The following is a 23262-nucleotide window of genomic DNA, read 5'->3' on the forward strand; positions in this document are numbered from 1 at the left end:
GGACGCTGCTGAAGTCAGTGCTTCAAGAGCCACCACACACAGACGTATCCGGGACATGGGCTACAACTGTCGGGGGAATAATCCTTTAGTGTCATTTTGGCAGAGCTGGGTGAAACTTGTGTGAACATGCCAAAATCATAACATTTTGTGACTTTTCAAAGTTTTTTATGCCAGAGATGTGGAGTAATCATTTTCATGAATCAAGGCCATAGTCTCTGAACAGACCACAAGAACACCTGACTCTGGTCGTTACTGATACCATTCACAATAAATATAGTGTTAGTCAGTAACAGCCTCATTTACTAAAATGCAGACCTTTTTCTAATACCTGATTTCCTTTAAAATCATATTACTTATGTCAAATACTTAAAAAAATAATAATTTGTAGCTCACGTCTTCCAATTTGTATAAAACAGATTATTGGCTTGAAGATTAGTAGATTGGTAAAATAAAAAATCCTATGTGAATCTCAGCCTTGATCTGTTAATTACCTTTTAATTTTATTTCTTAATACATGGGATTTTTTTTTAGAACCACTGACATATTGACTTCAGTAAAGAGGTTGTCCACTACTTAAACATTGATGACCTATCCTCAGGATAGTCAGTTGATACACATGGCAGTTCTGGAGTGGTGCACAAGTAGGGTCCAAAACCGTCTCAAGCAAATATAGAAATTTGGCACTCAAGATCAAAGTAAATTTTTATTGTGAAGAACTTGTAGGACCAGCACAAGCACAGAAGTTTTGGTCAAAAGACCTTCATCAGTGTGCGTGTAGAGGGTCCTTAGAAAGTATAGTAGTGTGGCAAGTGGCATAGCTGGGTATGACGCAGTGTGCATTACCACATAGACAGCGGTGGACACTGCGTTATACCCAGCTACGCTGATCGCCAAGTTACTATACTTTCTGAGGACCCTCTGCATGTATACTGATGAATGTCTTTTGACAAAAATGGCTGTACTTGTGCTGGTCCTACAAGTTCTTCACAATAAAAAACACTATTCACATTGATCTTGAGTGCCAAGTTTCTACTCCTATCCTCAGACTAAGTCATCAATGTCTGATCATGTGGTGTCCAACACCCGGAACCCCCGCCGATAAGCTGTTCTCGGTGCTGGCAGTGGTAGCAGGTGGCTGGAAACGCTCAGTTACCGAGCTGCTCCATTTTCTGATAGTGACCGTGGCCGGGTACTGCACATCTGCCTCCTATTCAAATCATAAAGAAGCGATGTGCAGTACTCGGTCGCAGCTGCTATCAGAAGTTGGAGCAGCTCCGGAACCAAGCATTCCCGGCTGCCTGCTACTGTCGCCTGTACCTAGAGCAGCTGAACGATGGGAGTGCCGGGTGTCGGACCCCAGGCGATCAGGCATTAATGACCTTTCCTAAGGATAGGTCATCAATGTTTAGGAAGTGAAAAACAGCTTTAAATGATTGGAACTTCACATCAAAATATGAAAAACACTATGATACAGTATTTAGTATTCAATGTTCAATGTTATTAAAATGTTCCCAAATTCGGACCTGGATAATTGGTGACAAATTATATTGGTTACTATTACTATGGTGATATTCAAAGCCTAATTCACATAGAAAAGAAAGGATCAATGGTCACATTACAAAATAGAACAAACATATGTTTAATATTATGATCCACCAATAAAATTAGTTCAAAGTTTGTTTCCATGTCAGGAACACGAGTTCTCTCCAGAATATCATAGGCTTCACAATAAATTACAAATATCCAAAAAATTAAACAACAGTTTGTGTTTTAACTTTAGATGGAAATGAGAAATCAAGTCCTATTCCTTATGTAGGAGGAGAAGACATTACATTAAAGAAAGGTAATGTGAATTTTAAATTATATTTGGTTCTTTGAATTGTGAAAGATGATCCTGTTATTGTCAAGTCACATATTGCAAGATGAAGGAAAGCGTTAAAGGTGACGCATCAGATGAATGTTTAAAAAATCATTTAGAATTGTTTTTTTAAAAAAAAGGTTGTTCTAATACATTTATTGCCTATCCACCCACATATAAAGTTTTGTCACACCAGTAGTGTATTATTTCAATATTCTATCCTCTTAATAGGAATACACTAGGACACTGGGTAATGGGGGGGGGTAATGCATTTTTACCAAAATAAAATTGACAAAATTTTGGATAACTTACCTAGGTTTAGAAAACTTATGCTTTAGTCTCCAAGCTAGTAAAAAATGACCAAGATAACTTTTTAACATTGCCGCTATATTAATAAAACTCATGTCCTGTTTCATAAGCACATCAATGCCAACAGGTAGCTAAGCAAGGAATTACAAATGTCTAAAGACCCTCAGATGGCACACTTACTTTCCTACCCTGCCCTAAAGGCTGCTTTACATGCTGCAATCTCGCTAGCAAGATCGCTAGCGTGCGTACCCGCACCCATCGTTTGTGCGCCACGGGCAAATCACTGCCCTTGGCGCACAAAATCGCACAGAGCTGTCACACTACTTACCTGCCTAGCAACGTCGCTGTGACCGGCAAACCGCCTCCATTCTAATGGGGCAGTTCATTCGGCGTCATAGCGACGTCACTAAGCGGCCGCCTAATCGAAGTGGAGGGGCGGAGATGAGCGGGACGTAAAATCCCACCCACCTCCTTCCTTCCTCATCCGGGCGGAAGGAATGCAGCATGTAACTTTTTTTGAGCAGCGGAATCCTTAGGATTTCGCTGTGCAAGCTCTCTCTGGCTCCCTGCACACGTAACCAGGGTACACATCGGGTTACTAAGCAAAGCGCTTTGTCTAGTTACCCAATATTTACCCTGGCTCTGGCTACGTGTGCAAGGAGCCAGCGCTAAGCGGTGTACGCTGGTAACTAAGGTAAATATCGGGTAACCAAGCAAAGTGCTTTGCTTAGTTACCCGATATTTACCCTGGCTACGTGTGCAGGGAGCCCTCCACTTCCCCGCTTGGCTCCGCCCCTTCCCGCACTCCGCAAGTACACATGCACACACACACACACATACATACAAACACACACGCACACACTCACCTGTCCCCAGTCATGCAGTCCCCGCGTAACTGACGTCCTCAGCGCCATGGCCCCGCCCTTTTTTTCCCATGACAAAAATTTCAGTAAGGATAGGTTTATATAGGAAAACTGTTGAAACCCCATTTAAAAGATGCAAAAAGACCTCCACCTCCACCAACCAATGGCACTAAAGCTGGCTCTTTGCAGCGCTATATACAGGGGTTGTGTGTAGCGATGACCTGAGGCTTTAAAGTTATAATCGACTACAGTCTTCCTAGTTTTAGTTGGTCATGTGGGCTTGAAATTGCTCTTGGTCTCTTGCCAATTTTATTTTACTCTTCCCTCTAGTCGTGTATCCTAAAATTTCCTAAGCTCATCTCACTGTCATATTTAGATCCTTTTTGCATTCTTTCACACTTACTAAATTAGAAGGACATTGTTATCGGAAGTATAGTTCTATGTAAATATGCAAATAACTATTGATTTCATAGCATACATTTTATGCAAAAATGAGCGCTGTGTCATTAAAACTTAACATCCTGTTTGCAAAAACTTTCGACCAAACTACTATGGAAAGTCTGAATATATTCTAATTCTAAAATCAAAATTGGTTTTGGTTTCATGTCAACTATTACAATGGGATGTATATTTTTAGACACCAATATTTAAAGGGGTTTACAACCTTTTCAATGAACTACCCTTAGAATAGGTCTTTAATATTGGATCGGTGTGTGATTCTAGGCCCCTACACTGATAAGTAATTGACGGGTGTGCAAACATTAAAGGAAATCTGTCACCAGATTTAGCGACTGTTGCCCTCACTGATCAGCAGAATGGGTCATTTTAATCCTCAGTAGAATGTAGTGGCATTAGATCCTCTATTCATTCTATAGGGCTGCCAAGTGCTGTGCTTGGCCTTTTCTGACAGCCTATAGAGAATGAATGGATTAATACAATTTTCATAGAAATGAAGGGGAATGTGACTTTACATCCAGTCATGTTTATAAATATTATCTGACCAGTGAGATCCCGATAATTTTGGATTTCTAGTGACAGGACAAACTCCTACTAAACTCTTCAAAAATGTGAAACCACACAATGGAGTAAATTACTATCCAAACATTTTATTGAGAATAACAAACAGGTTAAAAGAGAATGCACAAATGCAAACTCCTCATCCTCGTAACATTAAATAAGAGAAAATAAGAAAACCTCACCACGTAGGGACCAGGACCAGAAAGGTTACAGACACTATGCCTGGAGCGATAAAAAAGGGGCTAATTCCACCTAAATCATATTGGACCTCAATATCCAGTTATATCTCCCAGGCGTAGGCAATGAAAATCCCCCCCCGCCGCCAAAACCAAGGTGTAAACATCAGATGGTTCCCTCAGCATACCAGTACTAAAACATGTCCATAGTATGCAATAAGGGCAGCAATACAATCAGTTACATACCCAAGGCTTCAGGCAGTTGGGGAGCTGGTCCAGGGTCCAAGCCTGACGTACATTATGGGTACCTTTTTCAAGGGCCACCGCACGCTGTCTCCATCCCATCACACCCACCCTTAAATAGCAAATATGTCCTGATCGATGGACGAAAAAACATGTTTTCTCTTCCACCTTATTGGGGGATACAGGACTATAGGACTATGGTGCTGTGTCCCCCAATGAAAGCTCAGAGAAAAAGATTTTACGGTGAGTACACAAAAATCCTCCTATCACCTTTCCTACAAGCAATTATTCAAAACTAGTTTTCACTGGGCCATTTAAGGTACTTACAGTTAGGTCCAGAAATATTTGGACAGTGACACAAGTTTTGTTATTTTAGCTGTTTACAAAAACATGTTCAGAAATACAATTATATATATAATATGGGCTGAAAGTGCACACTCCCAGCTGCAATAGGAGAGTTTTCACATCCAAATCGGAGAAAGGGTTTAGGAATCATAGCTCTGTAATGCATAGCCTCCTCTTTTTCAAGGGACCAAAAGTAATTGGACAAGGGACTCTAAGGGCTGCAATTAACTCTGAAGGCGTCTCCCTCGTTAACCTGTAATCAATGAAGTAGTTAAAAGGTCTGGGGTTGATTACAGGTGTGTGGTTTTGCATTTGGAAGCTGTTGCTGTGACCAGACAACATGCGGTCTAAGGAACTCTCAATTGAGGTGAAGCAGAACATCCTGAGGCTGAAAAAAAAGAAAGAATCCATCAAAGAGATAGCAGACATGCTTGGAGTAGCAAAATCAACAGTCGGGTACATTCTGAGAAAAAAATAATTGACTGGTGAGCTTGGGAACTCAAAAAGGCCTGGGCGTCCACGGATGACAACAGTGGTGGATGATCGCCGCATACTTTCTTTGGTGAAGAAGAACCCGTTCACAACATCAACTGAAGTCCAGAACACTCTCAGTGAAGTAGGTGTATCTGTCTCTAAGTCAACAGTAAAGAGAAGACTCCATGAAAGTAAATACAAAGGGTTCACATCTAGATGCAAACCATTCATCAATTCCAAAAATAGACAGGCCAGAGTTAAATTTGCTGAAAAACACCTCATGAAGCCAGCTCAGTTCTGGAAAAGTATTCTATGGACAGATGAGACCAAGATCAACCTGTACCAGAATGATGGGAAGAAAAAAGTTTGGAGAAGAAAGGGAACGGCACATGATCCAAGGCACACCACATCCTCTGTAAAACATGGTGGAGGCAACGTGATGGCATGGGCATGCATGGCTTTCAATGGCACTGGGTCACTTGTGTTTATTGATGACATAACAGCAGACAAGAGTAGCCGGATGAATTCTGAAGTGTACAGGGATATACTTTCAGCCCAGATTCAGCCAAATGCCGCAAAGTTGATCGGACGGCGCTTCATAGTACAGATGGACAATGACCCCAAGCATACAGCCAAAGCTACCCAGGAGTTCATGAGTGCAAAAAAGTGGAACATTCTGCAATGGCCAAGTCAATCACCAGATCTTAACCCAATTGAGCATGCATTTCACTTGCTCAAATCCAGACTTAAGACGGAAAGACCCAAAAACAAGCAAGACCTGAAGGCTGCGGCTGTAAAGGCCTGGCAAAGCATTAAGAAGGAGGAAACCCAGCGTTTGGTGATGTCCATGGGTTCCAGACTTAAGGCAGCGATTGCCTCCAAAGGATTCGCAACAAAATATTGAAAATAAAAATATTTTGTTTGGGTTTGGTTTATTTGTCCAATTACTTTTGACCTCCTAAAATGTGGAGTGCTTGTAAAGAAATGTGTACAATTCCTACAATTTCTATCAGATATTTTTGTTCAAACCTTCAAATTAAACGTTACAATCTGCACTTGAATTCTCTTGTAGAGGTTTCATTTCAAATCCAATGTGGTGGCATGCAGAGCCCAACTCGCGAAAATTGTGTCACTGTCCAAATATTTCTGGACCTAACTGAATATATTAGAACTTCACTTATTTCTAGTTTTACATTAATTTCTAAAAGGCTTATATATTACTTTATAGATCAATTTATAAATATAATTTAGTGTTTTATGTATTAACACATTCTGAAATTATTTTTTATGTGCACATTGTAACATTCCTTCTTTCAGTTTTGTTCTAGCATTATATGAAAAAACTGTCTGAAGGATGATTAAAAGGAATAATTTTAATTTTTCACTTTTTAATTGATTTCTATGAAATTGTCAATAACAGTTGACTATTCATGAAACTTAACTACAAATTCTAATGTACATCAAGACATTTTATCTTTTCATCTCATCATTAGGACAAGTAAAAAATGTCTTTGGTTGTTTTAATTAATTATTGGTATGAGGAGATTATGCAGCTGAAATATGTTTTACCTTGATGAATTTTAATGTTATGTTATATATTGCAGGAGTAATTGCGATTCATTTAGTCGGAGACCGATCCAACAGCACCAAAGAAGGTGAGCGACAATGTTGTCAGTATGGTTAATTATGTGACTTGAAAGTGCCACTACTATTATATTGCTGTTGTGTGTAAGTGAGGGTATACAGGAATCCCCCAGAATTGCTGCTAAATGTGATGTGCCCCTTTTAAGAAGTTAAATACTGATGACATCAATGCTACTCGCAAAAAGCTATATGGCAAGATCTTGGATCACTGCTGAAAAGAGAATGGAAGTTCCTCTTCAATAATAGTGATAACTGCTGTAGTTGGTGTCACCCAGGAGAGGGCGCTGCAAGAGGAGAACACGAATGTTGCAGGTAGCGGAGTGTTGAGCAGGTGGAAGATGAGAACAGCCCATAGACACATCCCATTTGGCGCAGAATAAGAGGAAGTAGGTGTAGCACCTTAAGGAAGTTCAGGCATTTGTCCATAAAGCATGCATCTCACTGCTGTTTTTTGTAATGGGTTCCTGCACTTGGCAAGACAAGTACCTCTGTATAGTATTGTGTTCAGAGTTGAGGTCGATCCAATGTTGACCTAGGGCAGTGAACTTCTAGAGTGCCCAACTAAGAAGCAGCAGCTACTCTAGAGTACCCTGCTGGAGAAAGCTGCCTTAGATGGATTGATTTTGGAGGTGACCATGGTAAGAGACAAATTTGCTTGTGTCTAATAGGGTTCCCCAAGAGCAAGAAGTGGGCACTCTGAAAGGTGTCTTCACAGTCGCATGTGTAAAGTCCTTGAAGAACTGTATTCCACCAGTTGAATTAGGGCTGATGTCTACATGGTAAACATGATGGAGTTGTTGCTCTAACGAGAAACGGTACCCACCAGAGTATTGCGGTCAGTACAAGATACACTGCCTGTGACCAGGCGTGGCGGCAGGGGGGCCACTAGACCAGGGTTGTTCAGGAGTAGCGTAAGGAAGGCGGCCCAAACATCGTCATCTTCAAACGTATCTTTGGAATCAGGGTCAGCCAGGGTTTCCCTAGCCTGAGGTCCAGTTTGGCTTCGCCTGATCCTAGTCATCCCATCACACCCCGTGACCTGGTTTATCTGGGATTAGGTGTGAATCTGGATTAGGCCTAAGCCACATGGTGAGAAAATCGGTGCAAGTGGAGTGCGATAAAACCTCGCATTCCCCTTGGACCGATATTAGCCTGTGTGTCAGCACACATGAGCGATTATTTTCTCAGCCCTATGCTGCGATTGTAATGCGAGACTCTTTTCTCTCACATCCATTCAAGTGAATGGGGCGAGAGAAAAATCGCACTGCACTCGCGGTACATTGGTGTACTGTGCGTGCAGAGCGAGAATCGCAATAGCCGGCAACAGAGGAGAGAGGGAGAGAAATCCCTCACTCCCCTCCTCCGTGCCGGACCTCAGACGCAGGCACACTTGCATGACACTCGGCTCCTGTTGTGCTGCCAGCTGGAGCCGAGTCTCATGCGAGGATCACAGTAGTGCCCCGTGTGGCCCCGGCCTTACACATACACTAATACGGAATTCATTTAGCCTTAAAGCTGTTTTTACTATTCTAGATTGAATGCTCTTATATTAAGAGAATATCATTTCCCCGATAGAGTTGCTGCGAATCAATCTGTAGGATCTGATCCATTCGTCGCATCTGTCTATAGCTGCTGGATGAAAGCCCTGAAAACCAATTCTTGAGTGATGGTATCCATATCTCTACTTTTTAGTACCTGCTCTGGTGTACCGCCCCCATGCCAGCGGCTGAGCCGCTCGGATCCGGAGCCGCGGTGGCTCGAGGGGGTCTCCGGACCCGGGGGTTCGCACGGACACTCGAATTCAAAAGGGAGGGGATAGGTATGTACAGGGGATGTGTAAGTTCATGATGCCACCCACGATGCGTGGTAATGTAGGAGACCACTGCTGCTGTTGGGGAGCCCGGTGGCAATGGTGTAGCAGCAGGATGTTTAACCCCTCTGTGGGTCGGGGGTTTGTGCCTCGGGGCCCGTTGGGTGTTGGTGACTGGGGTGCTGTTGGGTAGAGGACAAGGGGCTTTTCAGCGTGCGCAATCAGTCCAAGAATAATAACTCCGACAGCTTGTAAACCAAAATTCTGAGCACGGCTGCAGCATGGAGGGAGCACGTGTGGATCTGTGCCCTTGGTGTTGCTGTTAGCCTGTGGCCTTTCCCGTGGCACCTTCTCACTAGTTGGACGCTCAAGCTTGAAACTTTTCGGGTCCCGCTCACTCGTATGGCTAATGGAGTGAGCTTGCTCTCAGGGTTCATGCGTAGGATTTCTTTGGACTGTAATTTGGGAAAGTCCTATCCCATCAGTGCGCTAGTACCCCGATTTTGGAGCGTGTTGTGGATGAATCTTGAAGTCTTCACCCCGTCGGGTAAACTACCTGGACGCGTGATGCTACTTCCCGGCCTAGGGTCCACGTACCCCGTCGTGCCCTGGCACCTGCCCAGTGATGGCTGAAGGCCGCCGGCTGCCCTTCTCGGCAGTCCGTGCCCCTTAACGCGATCCCCTGTGACTGGGGTTCCAGCTCCTACAAGGCCCAGACCAACGTCTGCCACCTAGTAGACTTCAGGAGCCCTGCTCCGGACCGGTGACTTATCCCTCTCAGAGAGTCACCTTCCAGCTCCTACTCCTTTCACTCCTATTTCACTTCTTTGTCACTTTCCCCTACCAACCCCCCATGTGGGTGTCCCTATTCCCTTCAGGCCCCCCAATGGTGTGTCTGGTGGGTTCGGTGCAAAGTGTTCCCAGGATTTTGACTGGCTAAGCTGTTAGCAACACCAAAGGACCAGGATCCGTAACCAAGGAGGAGTGGATACTGTGCAGAAGGGCAGATTGCCCAATACCCTGTGATAACCTCATAGGCCAGGGTGTCACACTGGCACTATGTCACACGTGCATGACACTGCAACAATGACATTGTACCAGGCCTAATCAAAAGAGGCATAGATGCCTTCAAAAAAAAAGAGGCCTCCTGACCAGCTGCCACAACTTAATGATGTGGCCTACAGACCGGCTCCTGCAAATTGATTCCCACTAATTGTAATGCCCAAGATGGTGTCCATCTGGCATTATTTACACAGCAGCATTTTATACACCTCAGATTAAAGGGCTTTTTTTTTAGATCTCAGTTAATGGCTCACTTATCATTGCCATCACTTTCTTATATTTTACCGAAGTGTTTTTTGTGAGTCAGAACTGCAGAGGATATTTTTATTACACATTGCTCGTCCCACATGATGAGAGATATACACTTTCAATCCATGACTTATCAGTTGGTCATCTTCATCTATGCTCAATTGTTTGTTACTGAGTAATGGTAGGAGGAGAAGCCCACATGTCCCGCATGAAGCCTATGTGCACAACCCTGGAGGACAGGCTGGTCTAGTAATTCAGAGAATATGATACAAAGGAAATGGGAATTTGCAACCGATCACAAAATGTTTTTTTGTTTTATCTACTCCTAGGCTCAATGCATTGTGAAGTTATAGGTAGTTTTTACGCCTGTTTTGTAAAACAATGTATAAAACAGGAAGCCGGTTTGATATGTGGCGCTCGTGTTAGAGATCTTCACCTTAGATATAAGCAATAAGAAAACCATGATCTCAGATGTGTAGATGTACAGACCGTAAACACAAATGATCTTCAGTCAAACTTAGGAACACTTTCTTTATAAGCATTGACTTATTGGAATTTTTCATATAGTTAATGAAGACAATGAAATGATGCAGCTCTTATAATGGGGGTTGTATCACCCCGTATATTTATGACATATCTACAGAATTTGGTCTAAATGTAGTAGCTGGAAATACCCCTTTTAGCTTAATCTGGGGAGCAGTAATAGCTAGGCTTTTTCTTTTACAAAGATTTAACATTTTTTGGATTGCAAGTGGGGCTTGACCATTGGACACCCAGTTTTAGACAAAAGAAAGTATTTCATACTAATTAAAACTTCCCTGATGGACTAAAGACGTTTAGCAGTTAACACTAACTTTGGTGTCCTCTTTTTTTCAAAGTTCTGAAGTGACATTATATGTCATATAAGTGATATTATAGTAAGCTTTATTGATCCTGTACAAATAATAATGCTTGTATACCTTTTTCCAGTAACACCAGTTATAATTGGAGAATTCTATAGAAGTGAACAGAACTATTGAAGATATTATTATTAATTATTATTATTATTATTATTATTAATGTTATAACAAGAGTCCCTAGCATGTGTTATAACATAAAATGAAATATGGAAAATATATAAAATTTAAAGAACACCTAACATATCATCCATATACCCTACAACCCTAATTCTTTATTTCCTCCTGTGCACATATTGTCTTACCTCTGTGTGTGTGCAGAGAGTTTGAGTTTTGTTTTTTCCCTGTCTATTTATGTGGGATAAACAACTCCTGTCCTGGTCCTCCCTGGGGGTGAGTTAAGGAAGTAAAAACCAGGGCTATTCAGGAACTAGGATTAGGAAGGCAACCCAAACATTGTCCCAATTATACGTATCTTTGGGAACAGGGACAGCTAGGGCCCCCTAGCCCTAGGGCCAGTGTAGGTGTCCCTATTCAAACTTACTTCGTCACACCCCTTGACAACTACATTGCCTCATGCGTGGTAGTCCGACACACTCCCTCCTGTGATGAGCAACTCACTGTCTACAGACATTGTGCATAGAGAGCCTGCTGTGGGCGGAGCTAGCTTTCTCAGCTCAGCTGCATGGCTAAATCTAAAAACTCTGTGTCAGAACCAATGTGCCCACTAATCTAAATGATACATCATTTGATTCAGGGTCTCTTTGCCCACATCATGCTGCTTTCAGATAAGGTACCAAAAATTGGCTAACAGATTCCCTTTAACTAAAGTACCATTTAAAGTTACTTATTTATGAGGCAACATTTTTTCAACAAATCACACCCAATAGATGAGATTCTGAAGTTGCTATAGAGGACTTCTGTAGTGATCTTCACATTAATTTATAGCATATTTTTATTGTCTTTTTAGTATTTAATGATGGATCGGCTTATTTTTAAATAGTGGTCCATAGTAAAAATTAACATATATGGTGAAATGACCGAACGTCCCCTTTCCTTGGCAGCATAGTGGATACCTCTTTGTGGGACATTGGATGCCCAGTGTGTCCCTAATGAGCTCAGTGAATATCACAAAGACACCTTTACTTAAAAAAAAATAAGAAAAAAATTGCGAAAAACACAAGATTTGACGATAAACGAAATTATAAGAATTTTCTTAAATACATATTACAGGGACATAAATATTACTTTCATTTAAAGAGGGTGAGGTCAAATATATTTACTTTTCACATAAATTTACCAAAACAGATACATAAAACATGCTGAATTATTTTTCCAGTGCATCCCAAAGGGACAGCAATAAATTAAATGCAAATCTGTCGAACCTGAACCTAATTTTATGCAGAATATTGCTATTAATCACCCATGTATTATATTCTTAATTATTCTGATAGCCAGAAAAAAGGCTTCTGAAAAGTTAATCTGCTAAAAAAAAAAGTACATAGCTACTTGTAATGGTTTAAAGGGAATCTGTCAACAGGTTTTGCCACCTAATCTGAGAGCAGCATAACGTAGGGACCGAGATCCTGATTCCAGCGATGTGTCACTTACTGGGCTGCTTAGTGTAGTTTTGATAAAATCACTGATTAATCAGCAGTAGATTATCATTACAGGACTACTTGATGTGCTGCCAAGTAGTTCTGCATATTCATGAGCTCTGTATAACTGTTAGATCTGCAGCAGAGAAAACATTGATTTTATAAAAATGACAGCAAACAGCGCAGTAAGTGACACATCGCTGGAATCAGGGTCTCAGTCTCTACATTGTGATGCTCTCATATGGAAGAGCAAAATCCTGGTGGCAGATTCCATTTAATCAGTATTTTGCGCATTAATCTAACTTTGCATCTTATATTATTTTATCCAGCATGAGATAAGCCAGTGTGATGGTTCTGATCCGTGGTGCTCTAGTGTTCTGTTTTGTATTTTGCGTTGGTGGACGGGTAGTTTCCTGTCCTTGGGTCCTGTGCTGATGTTGGGAGGAGCCTCTCTCTCCAGGCGCAGGTAATTGCTCTGCAACCTCACCTGGAACGCCGCAAATCATAGTTCCTGCCTGCAGTAAGTTCTCCGGCTCCCATTTGTGCTTTGATCTTGTCCTTATACCCCGGACCTCTCTGACGTTGTTCCCCGGCTCCTGACCTCCAGCTTGTATCCTGACCTTGGCTCCGCTTTTCTCCAGTCTACCTTACATGACGTCCTGGCTTCTGACCTCCAGCTTGTACCCTGACCTCGGCTCAGCTATCCTGCAGTGTACCATACATCACTTCCTGGCTTCTGGATTGTGCTCTGACCTCGGCTTTGCTTTATCCCTGTGTTCCATACGTGACCTCCCGGCTCCTGACCTCGGTTTGTTTGACTTCCCCGTCATTAGTTACTCATGGTGACACCTAGTGGTAGTTTGTCACAGCCAGTAGCACAGATCTCCATTGCATTTACATACTACACATGCCCAGCAGTCCTCCTAACAGCTTAATGTTCTGGCTCAGAAACAGGAAGTCTCATGCAGCTGTAAAAATTAAAATAGTGAGACAGTGAAGAGCCGCAGATCAGATGACACCAGTCTCCCTGTATTAAAGGACCAGAACTTTTATCCCTAAATGAATTAGCTATATTTAAGGAAAGGTTTAAATTATTCAGTTACTCCAATAGATTTCCCAAGAGATGATACTATAGGTTCTATTTAAAGGGCTCTGAAGTTAGAATCACAGTGAGGATCTTGTGACATTTTGTTTGTTTTATTTTTGTATGTTGTGGTCTTTGTTGTGAAAATTTCTATAAAATACTTTAATTAAAAAAAAAAAATACCAGTGAGATAGAATTTTTGTAATTGATTACAATTGACCTTGCGCTGTCCAAAGCTTGTTAAACTGAAAGTGATCTCTTATGATTCCTCCAAATGCACGCATGCTTGGATGATTTGCTTTAAGTCACGGATGAGTACACGGTATAAAGAAAATAACCAGTTGGAACAATTCAAAAGTAGGTCATAGCTTAGCTATATCGCCAAAGTGACTCACAGTGATATCATATGCAAATATGTAACTTGTGGCTGATTATATCTGCACGATTACTTATTAAGGGTTATCGCTAGTTTATTTTTACATTGCATTGTTCCCTGATTAACAGATGTTCTAAATATCAAGACACAAGTCAATTAAATAAGCCAATTGAAACGCGTTGTTCTCTGTCTTTACAGCTCTTCGTTGGAAAGAAAAAGGGTATTTAACAACAAAATCAGAAGTATCATACACAAATGGAAAAATAAGAGTGGAAACCCCTGGCGTATATTATGTGTACTCCCAAGTCAGTTTTACTGCAGACCCCATGCAGTTCCCGAAGGCTCCATTTGTGCATTACATCTATATGAAGAGATCGCATGAAACAGAAAGGCTTTTGTTGAAAGGGGCAAACTCAATCGTAACCCAACCGGCAAATTCTAACCTGCACTCATCACAGGTCGGAGCCATCTTCACATTCAAGAAGAACGATTTTATATTTGTTAACGTGACCGATCAAACACGCATCGATTACAGCCCTGAATTTACGTACTTTGGTATGTTCAAGCTTGGAGAAACGTCATGATCCTGAAGTTGCTTTAGAATGTAGAAATTCGATGTATGATGTGTCTTTTGTTGTATGACTATTTTAGTTAAAAGGATTTCTTGGACTTGTTGAGTATAGAAAAATATATAAAAATCCTTTAATTTATAAGTATTAGGCCTCATAAGGCATGGTAAGGCCGATACGCGATTAGGCAGGGTATGTTCTATTCTGTACTCTGTCTGTACCATGATATGGTACCTCCATGAGGCACCATATTTTCCTATAGAATACCTTCGTAAGATGTAAGATTACGTATGAATTTGTGACAGGAAAAATATGTATTCAGAAACAAATCTAAAAATGTAAATTTTGCTTTACTATACTCCTAGGGTACGTGTCCACGATCAGGACCCGCTGCGTCCTGGAGGCGGCAGGTCCTGACCTACGGGGCCATGGGTCTCCTCCGCAGGAGACCGCAGCTGCCCGTGCCCATAATCGGGGTTCAGTGCACTGCAGTCTCTCGCTTGTGTTCTCCCTACGGAGGACGCTTGCGACTCCGCAGCAAAAAATTGAAATGCTTGCGGCTCGGAAAAGCCACACTGCAGGTCAGTTTTTGCTGCGGGCGGTACATACACAATGGGCAGGGGAATTTTATAAATTCCATCCACTGTGCATGTACTGTACAACGGAGCGTTTTGGACCCAGCAAAAACACACTGTATCCAATACGCTACAAACACTGATCGTAGGCACGTACCCTTAGAGATTTTTCACTATAGAACAATTTGATTTTGTCACAAGGGTCTCCTAATGAAAAGCTGATCCTGACAAGATACACCATAATTCTGGTACAAATGGTGGAAAAAATTAATATACGTACCCAGCACCCATTTGTTATGCATTTCAGATACTTTTAAAACTGAAGAACAAAAAGTGTCTTAAAAGGGAAGGTTGATTAGACGGGTTCTAAAATGCGGCTTTAATGCTGTGCACCACAATTTTGGGACGAACCGCTTGTCTAAAGTAAGCCAACAAAAAGATAGTATAAAGAAAAGTGTTTAAAGAGGACCAACCATGAGGATTTTCTTATATAAACTAAGGCCAGTGCTATACTGGCGCTATCATGCTGATTCTATACATACCTTTAGTTGTGAGATCAGATGTATAGTTTCTGAAATACAGGCAAGTAAAGTTTGTGACATGCACTGTTATTTGATTGATAGGTGCTGCAGAATATCTAATAGGTGTGTGGGATTTTACTGGTTATTCCTGCCTCTGTCTGCCTGTCCTTCCTCCGCCAGTAATAACAGAGACAGGGGCAGGAATATCTAGCAAATATTTATTGAAATCAATGGGCAGTTCATGTAATTTAGAGACGTTAAAAAAAATGAAAAACACTCTGAAATCACTCTAGATATTGGAAAATAGATATAGATTTTATCTTTAAGCAAACTCTACTAAATTAAAATTCCTTACTGTGGTATTTGACATTTAGTTTTCTAAAGTACCCCAGACATATCTATATGTCAGAAAAATGGTGCTTTTCTAAAATGGCCAGTGTAAATTAAACGGGTAAGAAAGTATTCAGTAACTGGACACATTAATATAACAGAATTCCATTCTTACATATGATTAGGTGTAGCGCCACCAGTTTATCTAGGGCCCACCTATGACTAAACATCATATTGTCATGTAATCACAGTCTTCTCCATTGCAGTGTTGGTCTTAGCTGTAGGCTTAAAGGGAACCTGTCACCAGATTTGGTAACTATAAGCTGCGACTACCACCAGTGGGCTCTTATATACTGCATTCTAACATGTTGTATATGAGAGACCAGACCGCTGTGTTGAATGTAAAAATCACTTTGTAATACTCACCTAAGGGGTGGTGCGGTGCAGATTGGTTGGATGGGTGTCTCTGTTCTACGGTAGCAGCGCCTCCGCTTTTGGCCATCTTTATCCTCCTTCTTCTGAAGTCTGGGTGCATGACGCATCCTCCGTCATCCACACTAGCGAGCATTGAGGTCCTGTGCCGGCGCACTTTGATCTGCCCTGAGCAGGTCAGATCAAAGTGTTGTAGTGCACCTGCGCAGTACCTCAATGCTGGCGCGTGTGGATAACGTAGGACTCGTCATGAACCCAGGCTGCAGTAGAAGGAGGACAAAGATGGCCGATAGAGGAGGCGCCGGTACCGGAGAACGGAGACACTCATATGACCAGTCTGCACCGCACCACCCCTTAGGTGAGTATAATAAAGTGATTTTTACATTCTACACAGCGGCCTGGGCTCTTATATACAGCATTATAACATGCTGTATATAAGAGAACAGTGGTGGTGCCCGCAGCCTATGGTCGCCAAATCTGGTGATAGGTTCCTTTTAATTAGAAGAACTCCGAGATATTTAAGATGGAATAAAGGACATTAAAAAGTAGATGTCATCCCTCAGGTCAAAAGTGATCAGTTTGTGATCCTATTTTATTATAGCTGTTCCCCTGAGTATTCGGGGGGGGGGGGTATTCTGTTTGTGGCAATGCCACCATATGGTTCCTGAGATATGGGACATCTTATTTGGTGATAATTTTTCGTGGTCTTTACTACTGATGGGCGAGTGTGCTCACCACTGCTCATTACTCAATCGAGCCTTGAGCATCTGAGTTTGAAAATGCTGACATGTCCCATTGACTTCCGTTATACTCTGTATTCCAATTGTGGCCAAAACCCCCACTGCTCGATCGAGTAACTAGCTGTGGCAAGCATGCTCACTCATCACCAGTCTTTACCAAGAAGGCGTACAACATAGATTCTCTAGGCTCGTGTAGGCTGTGAGTAAGGGGTACTTTGCACGCTGCGACATCGCTACTGCGATATCGTCGGGATCAAATCGAAAGTGACGCACATCCGGCGCCAGTAACGACGTTGCAACGTGTAAAGCCTAGATGCGCCGATAAACGATCGCAAAAGCGTCGAAAATCGGTGATCTGTGTAGCGTCAGTCATTTTCATAATGTCGCACCAATGGGAGATACGATGTTGTTCCTCGTTCCTGCGGCAGCACACATCGCTGTGTATGAAGCCGCAGGAGCGAGGAACATCTCCTTACCTGCCTCCACCGGCTATACGGAAGGACGGAGGTGGGCGGGATGTTTACGTCCCGCTCATCTCCGCTCTTCCACCTCTATTGGCCGCCTGCCGTGTGACATCGCTGTGACGCTGCACGAACAGCCCCCTTAAGAAGGAGGTGGGTCGCCGGCCAGAGTGACGTCGCAGGGCAGGTAAGTGCGTGTGAAGCTGCCGTAGCGATAATGTTCGCTACGGCAGCTATCACAACATATCGCATGTGAGACGGGGGTGGGTACTATTGCGCTCAGCATCGCTAGCGATGTCGCAACGTGCAAAGTACCCCTTACACCTCCTTGATAAAAATAACAAAGAGTAGCACTAATTAAAAAGGCTTGTATCTCTCAAAAAGTATGTCAGACTAACAAAAAAAATTGGAAACATACTCAGCGGAGCAGCGGGAAAAAAAAAGAAAAAAAAATGTCTACTACTGACCTGGTGATAGGAGTGCAATTAAAAACAAAAAAAAACTTTAAATAAATACCATAAATGCTAATGGTGTAAATATACATGCATCCACAATGTGATTTGATATATTATTTGATAAAGAAATCCTATAAACTCTGTGACACAGTGAAGATTTCCTTTGATAGTTTGTATACTTCAAAAGCATTTCTCGTTATGACATCTGTCCACCTAAGGCATTGCAGCATTTTCTAAATTCTAAGTCTTCATACTTGTTATGAACCAGATGAGGTTCCTATATTTTAAACCATTTTATTTTAGCCGTTTATAGCATATTAAAGAAGCTTTTTTGGTATGAAGCTCACAGATGGACCATGTGTTTCTATACAAACTGCAAAACAATTAGGACATTCCAAACAGTTGGGATTCCAAATCGATTTACAACAGAATTCTGGTGAAAACTATTTAATGAATCAAGGTCAAATTTTGTTTGAAGCCAGCAATCATGAAGACTATTTATGAGTAAGCAGTACCATGCTTAGGTGCTCCGTGCCAAAACGAGCAGTTGGATGTCCGGACGGGCTTGACTTGTGTACCGAGTATAATGGAAGTCAATGGAAGATCTTCCAGAAAAATGCTTGATTTTCCCATTGAATTCTATTATACTCGATGAACGAGTGGAGCCCATCTGAGCGTCCGACTGCTTGTTGTGAGTACTGAGCACCGGAACATGGTAGTGCTCCCTCATCACTAATGAAGACCTATAAGTCTACAGGGACTGTATACACAATCCGGTTGATTTTTTTTTTTATATATATAAAGATTATATCAAAGATTACTTCACTTTTTATTTTTTAATCATTGCAGCAATAAAAATGATTGTAGGTGTCTTACATACCTTTTTATAATGGCCCGGTCCAGATACTGTAAAGCAGAAATGGTTTTAATGTGCCATAAATGTAGACAGATTCATTCGGCGCACATTTAAAATAAAAAAATTAACCAATAATCTAAACGCATATTAAATCATATAACACAAAGATCTTATGCAATATTTCCCTTGTTGCTATTAAGCTAATAAGGACATCTTTAAGATAATTATTAGGTTGGGACAAAAGAAGCTTCCTACACTGAGTGTGTTTCTTATTCACATAAGACATGTCTTTTGTTCATTAAGGGTCTGCTTTAATTGATAAGATTAGATCACCAATATTTCAAGATATCAAACAAAAGGTGACCCTCTCTTTTTGAAGGTACACATACAAATAATATGAAAACTTGCTGAATTCGGAAGGACTAGACATCTAATGTATAGGGAGATATCCCTCAGCGACAGATGTCATGGAAAAGAAGGATAAAGCATGTTGTACTTCAACATGCTCAATCCTTTATAATTACTCAAAAAAAAGTTGAAAGATCACAAAAGTATAATAAAACAATTCAATTTTATTATTGTCTATTAAATATATTACTAAAAGCATAGAAAAATAGTGGGAAAAAAAACACAGAGTACAGGGAAAGAGAACAAATCTGAATAAGAGCGTAATAATTGTGATTAAATCATTCATATAACGGTGCCACAACATTTTAAGATAACAAATGGTGTAAGGAATAGTACCAAGATACAACAATAAATTAAGTTAGCTTATATAAATGTGTCACATACCATATAGTATAAAACTTCCACCAAGGAAAGGCCCACAGACTCCCCAACATACGTTTCGCGCAGAGCTTCTTCAATACTCCTTGAAAAAGCTCTGTGTGAAATGTATGTTGCTGTCTGTGGTCCTTTTGTTGGTGTAAGTTTTCGACTATATTAAATTGTCACATACTATATAATGTAAAACTTACACCATGGAAAGACCCACAAACCATGGTGTACGTTTTGTACAAAGCTTTTTCAATACTCCTTGAAAAAGCTCTGTGAGAAACATACGTCGGGTCTGTGGGCCTTTCCTTTGTGGAAGTTTTACATTATATGATATGTGACATTTATAATAATTTATATAATTTTTTTGATAATAAAAACATTTGCACAATATACTTAATTTCCTCCTGTTTTTCATTTATATAATCTAACTTAATTTATGTTGTTGTATCTTGGTACTATACCCTACATAATTTTTTATATTAAAACGTGGCACCATTATATGTATGATTTAATCACTATTATTATGCCCTAATTCAGATTTGTTTCCTTTCTTTGTACCCTGTGTGTTTGTATACACCGCATTATTTGAAATATGTTTTTAAACTACCATATTTAGTAAAAAAAAATAATACAATGTAATAGTTTTATTATACTTCTGTGATCTTTCATCATTTTTATTGTAGATATAAATTGTTATGGTGAAAGTCCTGGTATTACTTTGGTTATAATTTTTTTTTGTGCAGTACGCTCAATTCTTTGTTAACACAGGAGATAACTTTCATGTTGCTCATTTTCCACACATAAGAATGTATTATTACATGAAGCCAATGCAAATTATGCTGATGATTGATACCATTTTTCCTTTCCGTATAGACATTTATTGTCTTGAGGCAACCAATGCTTTTTCATCCAGATGTTCTCAACTACAGTAGCAAGAAGACAGGATGGGACTCAGCACCAATTCCAGGATAGCAAAAATATAAATCCAACGAAAAATATATAAAAATGTATAAACTTTATTCAATGATTAAAATCCAAGAAAACATCATCGGTTCTATGAAAACATGATGGCTTGACGCGTTTCGGACAGTTGGAATATGGATAAGTCCTTAATCATACGCGTCAAGCCATGATGTTTTCATGGAACCGATGATGTTTTCTTGGATTTTAATCATTGAATAAAGTTTCTACATTTTTATATATTTTTCGTTGGATTTATATTTTTGCTATCCTGGAATTGGTGCTGAGTCCCATCCTGTCTTCTTGCTATTGCCTCTACGGACCTGCCTGTCCGGTGGACATCCTGCATCCCACCTGAACTGAGCGGATACATATACGGGTGAGCTGAATAATATATTTTTTTCTTCGTTCTCAACTACAGGACTACGTTAGACTTTTGTCCCAGGGTAGAAGACTTTAATCAACTGCATTGACACCCACCATTATTACATATATGAAGGTTATTTAGGTTAGATTTCCAAAAAAACAAATCCATGATATACCTAAATTCATTATATGCAATCTCTATGAGATACAATGTCAATGCTGGCAGGTCACTTTTGGTGAGACTCTTCGATCTCATTAAAAATAAAGAGCTAACTAGTGTGATTAAAGGGTATGTGGGCAAGATGTAAAGACTAAAAAATTCTGTGCTTTTTATGTACATTATACCTATTTATAACCTCATTCAATGATTAAGGTATTATAAATGCAAAATAAATGAATTGTACAGTTTTAAGTTATTATTACCACTTATGTACATAGAAATAAAAAGGTTTTTCTTTATTCGATTTTGTCTTATGTTGTTATTTGTGTTAAAAAAGATATAATTCTATAGACACATTGACGTGGAAAAAGTAAAGTGTACAGTTGGTGGTTAAGAAAAAACCAAAAAGGAAAGTTACACTAAGGGCTACTTTGCATGCTGCGACATGCAAGACGATGCTGCGATGTCGAGTGCGATAGTCCCCGCCCCCGTCGCAGTAGCGATATCTTGTGATTGCTGGCGTAGCGAACATTATTGCTACGCCAGCTTCACATGCACTCACCTGTCCTGCAACGTCGCTATGGCCGGCGACCCGCCTCCTTCCTAAGGGGGCGGGTCGTGCGGCGTCACAGCGACTTCACACGGCAGGCGGCCAATAGCAGTGGAGGGGCGGAGATGAGCGGGATGTAAACATCCCGCCCACCTCCTTCCTTCCACATTGCAGCCGGGACGCAGGTAGATGTTCCTCGCTCCTGTGGCTTCAGACACAGTGATGTGTGCTGCCGCAGGAGCGAGGAACAACATCGTACCTGTCGCTGCACCGGCATTATGGAAATGTCGGACCCTACACCGATGATATGATAACGACGCTTTTGCACTCGTTAATCGTATCAAAAAGGATTTTCATACTAAGATATCGACTGCACTGCCGGATGTGCGTCACTTTCGATTTGACCCCACCGACATCGCACCTGTGATGTCGTAGTGTGCAAAGCCGGCCTTAGTTTCAGGCTACAATATCTATTCCTTCTTTCATTTTCAGACCTTCCGATGGGCAGTTTGAAACCATATAGTAGTAGTAAATCCAGCTCACCATTGCGGTCATCCACTTCTTGTTCAGAGCTCGGACATAGGCTCCGCCATGGCCTGGTTATTTAATCATGATTAAGGGTGGATGCACACCAGAAATGTGTTGATCAACACGCTACTATGGTGGTCTTTTGTAAATACCTCATGTCCCGTACACAAGAATTTTTATTTTTCAATTAATAAAGAAGCTGTTCATTTGAGCTGGACTATTTTGTTTCAGTTTGCAACCAGATTTAGACATTTATCACGTAGTAGTGTCCCATCCAGTAATACATGATGGAGGTGAGTTCTATGTATTCAAGAAGCAGTTCTCTTTACTTGCTCTCATGGTGAATTATCCAGCATAATTTTGTTTGTGTACTATTTATTTTCTACTTCTACAGCCCGTCACTGATATTGACTTTTCTCTATATATTGCTTGTATGATCTTTCTTTCTTCTGCAGACTGCACTTTGATCTGCAAAACTTTTACCCTCCCTGCTGTTTGCATATTTTGGTAAGAATTCAGACACCATCTACACTTTTGGCCTGGGACAACTAATACAGTCCCATGGCTTTCAGTATCTTCTCTATACTGATGATATGCAGATCTACCTCTCTGGACCTGACATTACCTCTCTACTAACCAAAATTCCACAATGTCTGTCTGCTATTTCATCCCTCTTCTCTGCGCGATTCCTGAAACTTAACATGGACAAAACAGAATTCATTGTCTTTCCTCCTCCTCACTCATCTCCTCCAACAAGCCTTTCCATCAAACTTGATGACTGCTCACTCTCCCCAGTCTCACAAGCCCGTTGCCTTGGAGTAACCCTTGACTCTGCTCTATCCTTCAAGCCACACATCCAAGCCCTCTTCACCTCATGCAGACTACAACTTAAAAATATCTCCCGGATCCGTGCTTTCCTTAACCAAGAATCAGCAAAAACATTAGTGCATGCCCTCATCATCTCCCGCCTGGACTACT

At 41.0% G+C, this 23262-nt stretch overlaps 1 protein-coding gene across 1 annotated transcript in view; it reads left to right on the forward strand.

Moving 5' to 3' along the window:
• The window catches only part of CD40LG (CD40 ligand), a 50784-nt gene extending 36196 nt beyond the window's left edge, over positions 1-14588 (forward strand). Inside the window, exons 4-7 of the mRNA XM_075322669.1 lie at positions 1781-1843; positions 4394-4396; positions 6890-6940; positions 14203-14588. Of these exons, the coding sequence (XP_075178784.1) occupies positions 1781-1843; positions 4394-4396; positions 6890-6940; positions 14203-14588 (503 nt within the window). The remainder of the gene's footprint in view (positions 1-1780; positions 1844-4393; positions 4397-6889; positions 6941-14202) is intronic.
• The last annotated feature ends 8674 nt before the right edge of the window (positions 14589-23262 follow it).

The sequence above is a fragment of the Anomaloglossus baeobatrachus genome, chromosome 9, assembly GCF_048569485.1.
Source record: "Anomaloglossus baeobatrachus isolate aAnoBae1 chromosome 9, aAnoBae1.hap1, whole genome shotgun sequence".
Taxonomy (NCBI): Eukaryota; Metazoa; Chordata; class Amphibia; order Anura; family Aromobatidae; genus Anomaloglossus; species Anomaloglossus baeobatrachus.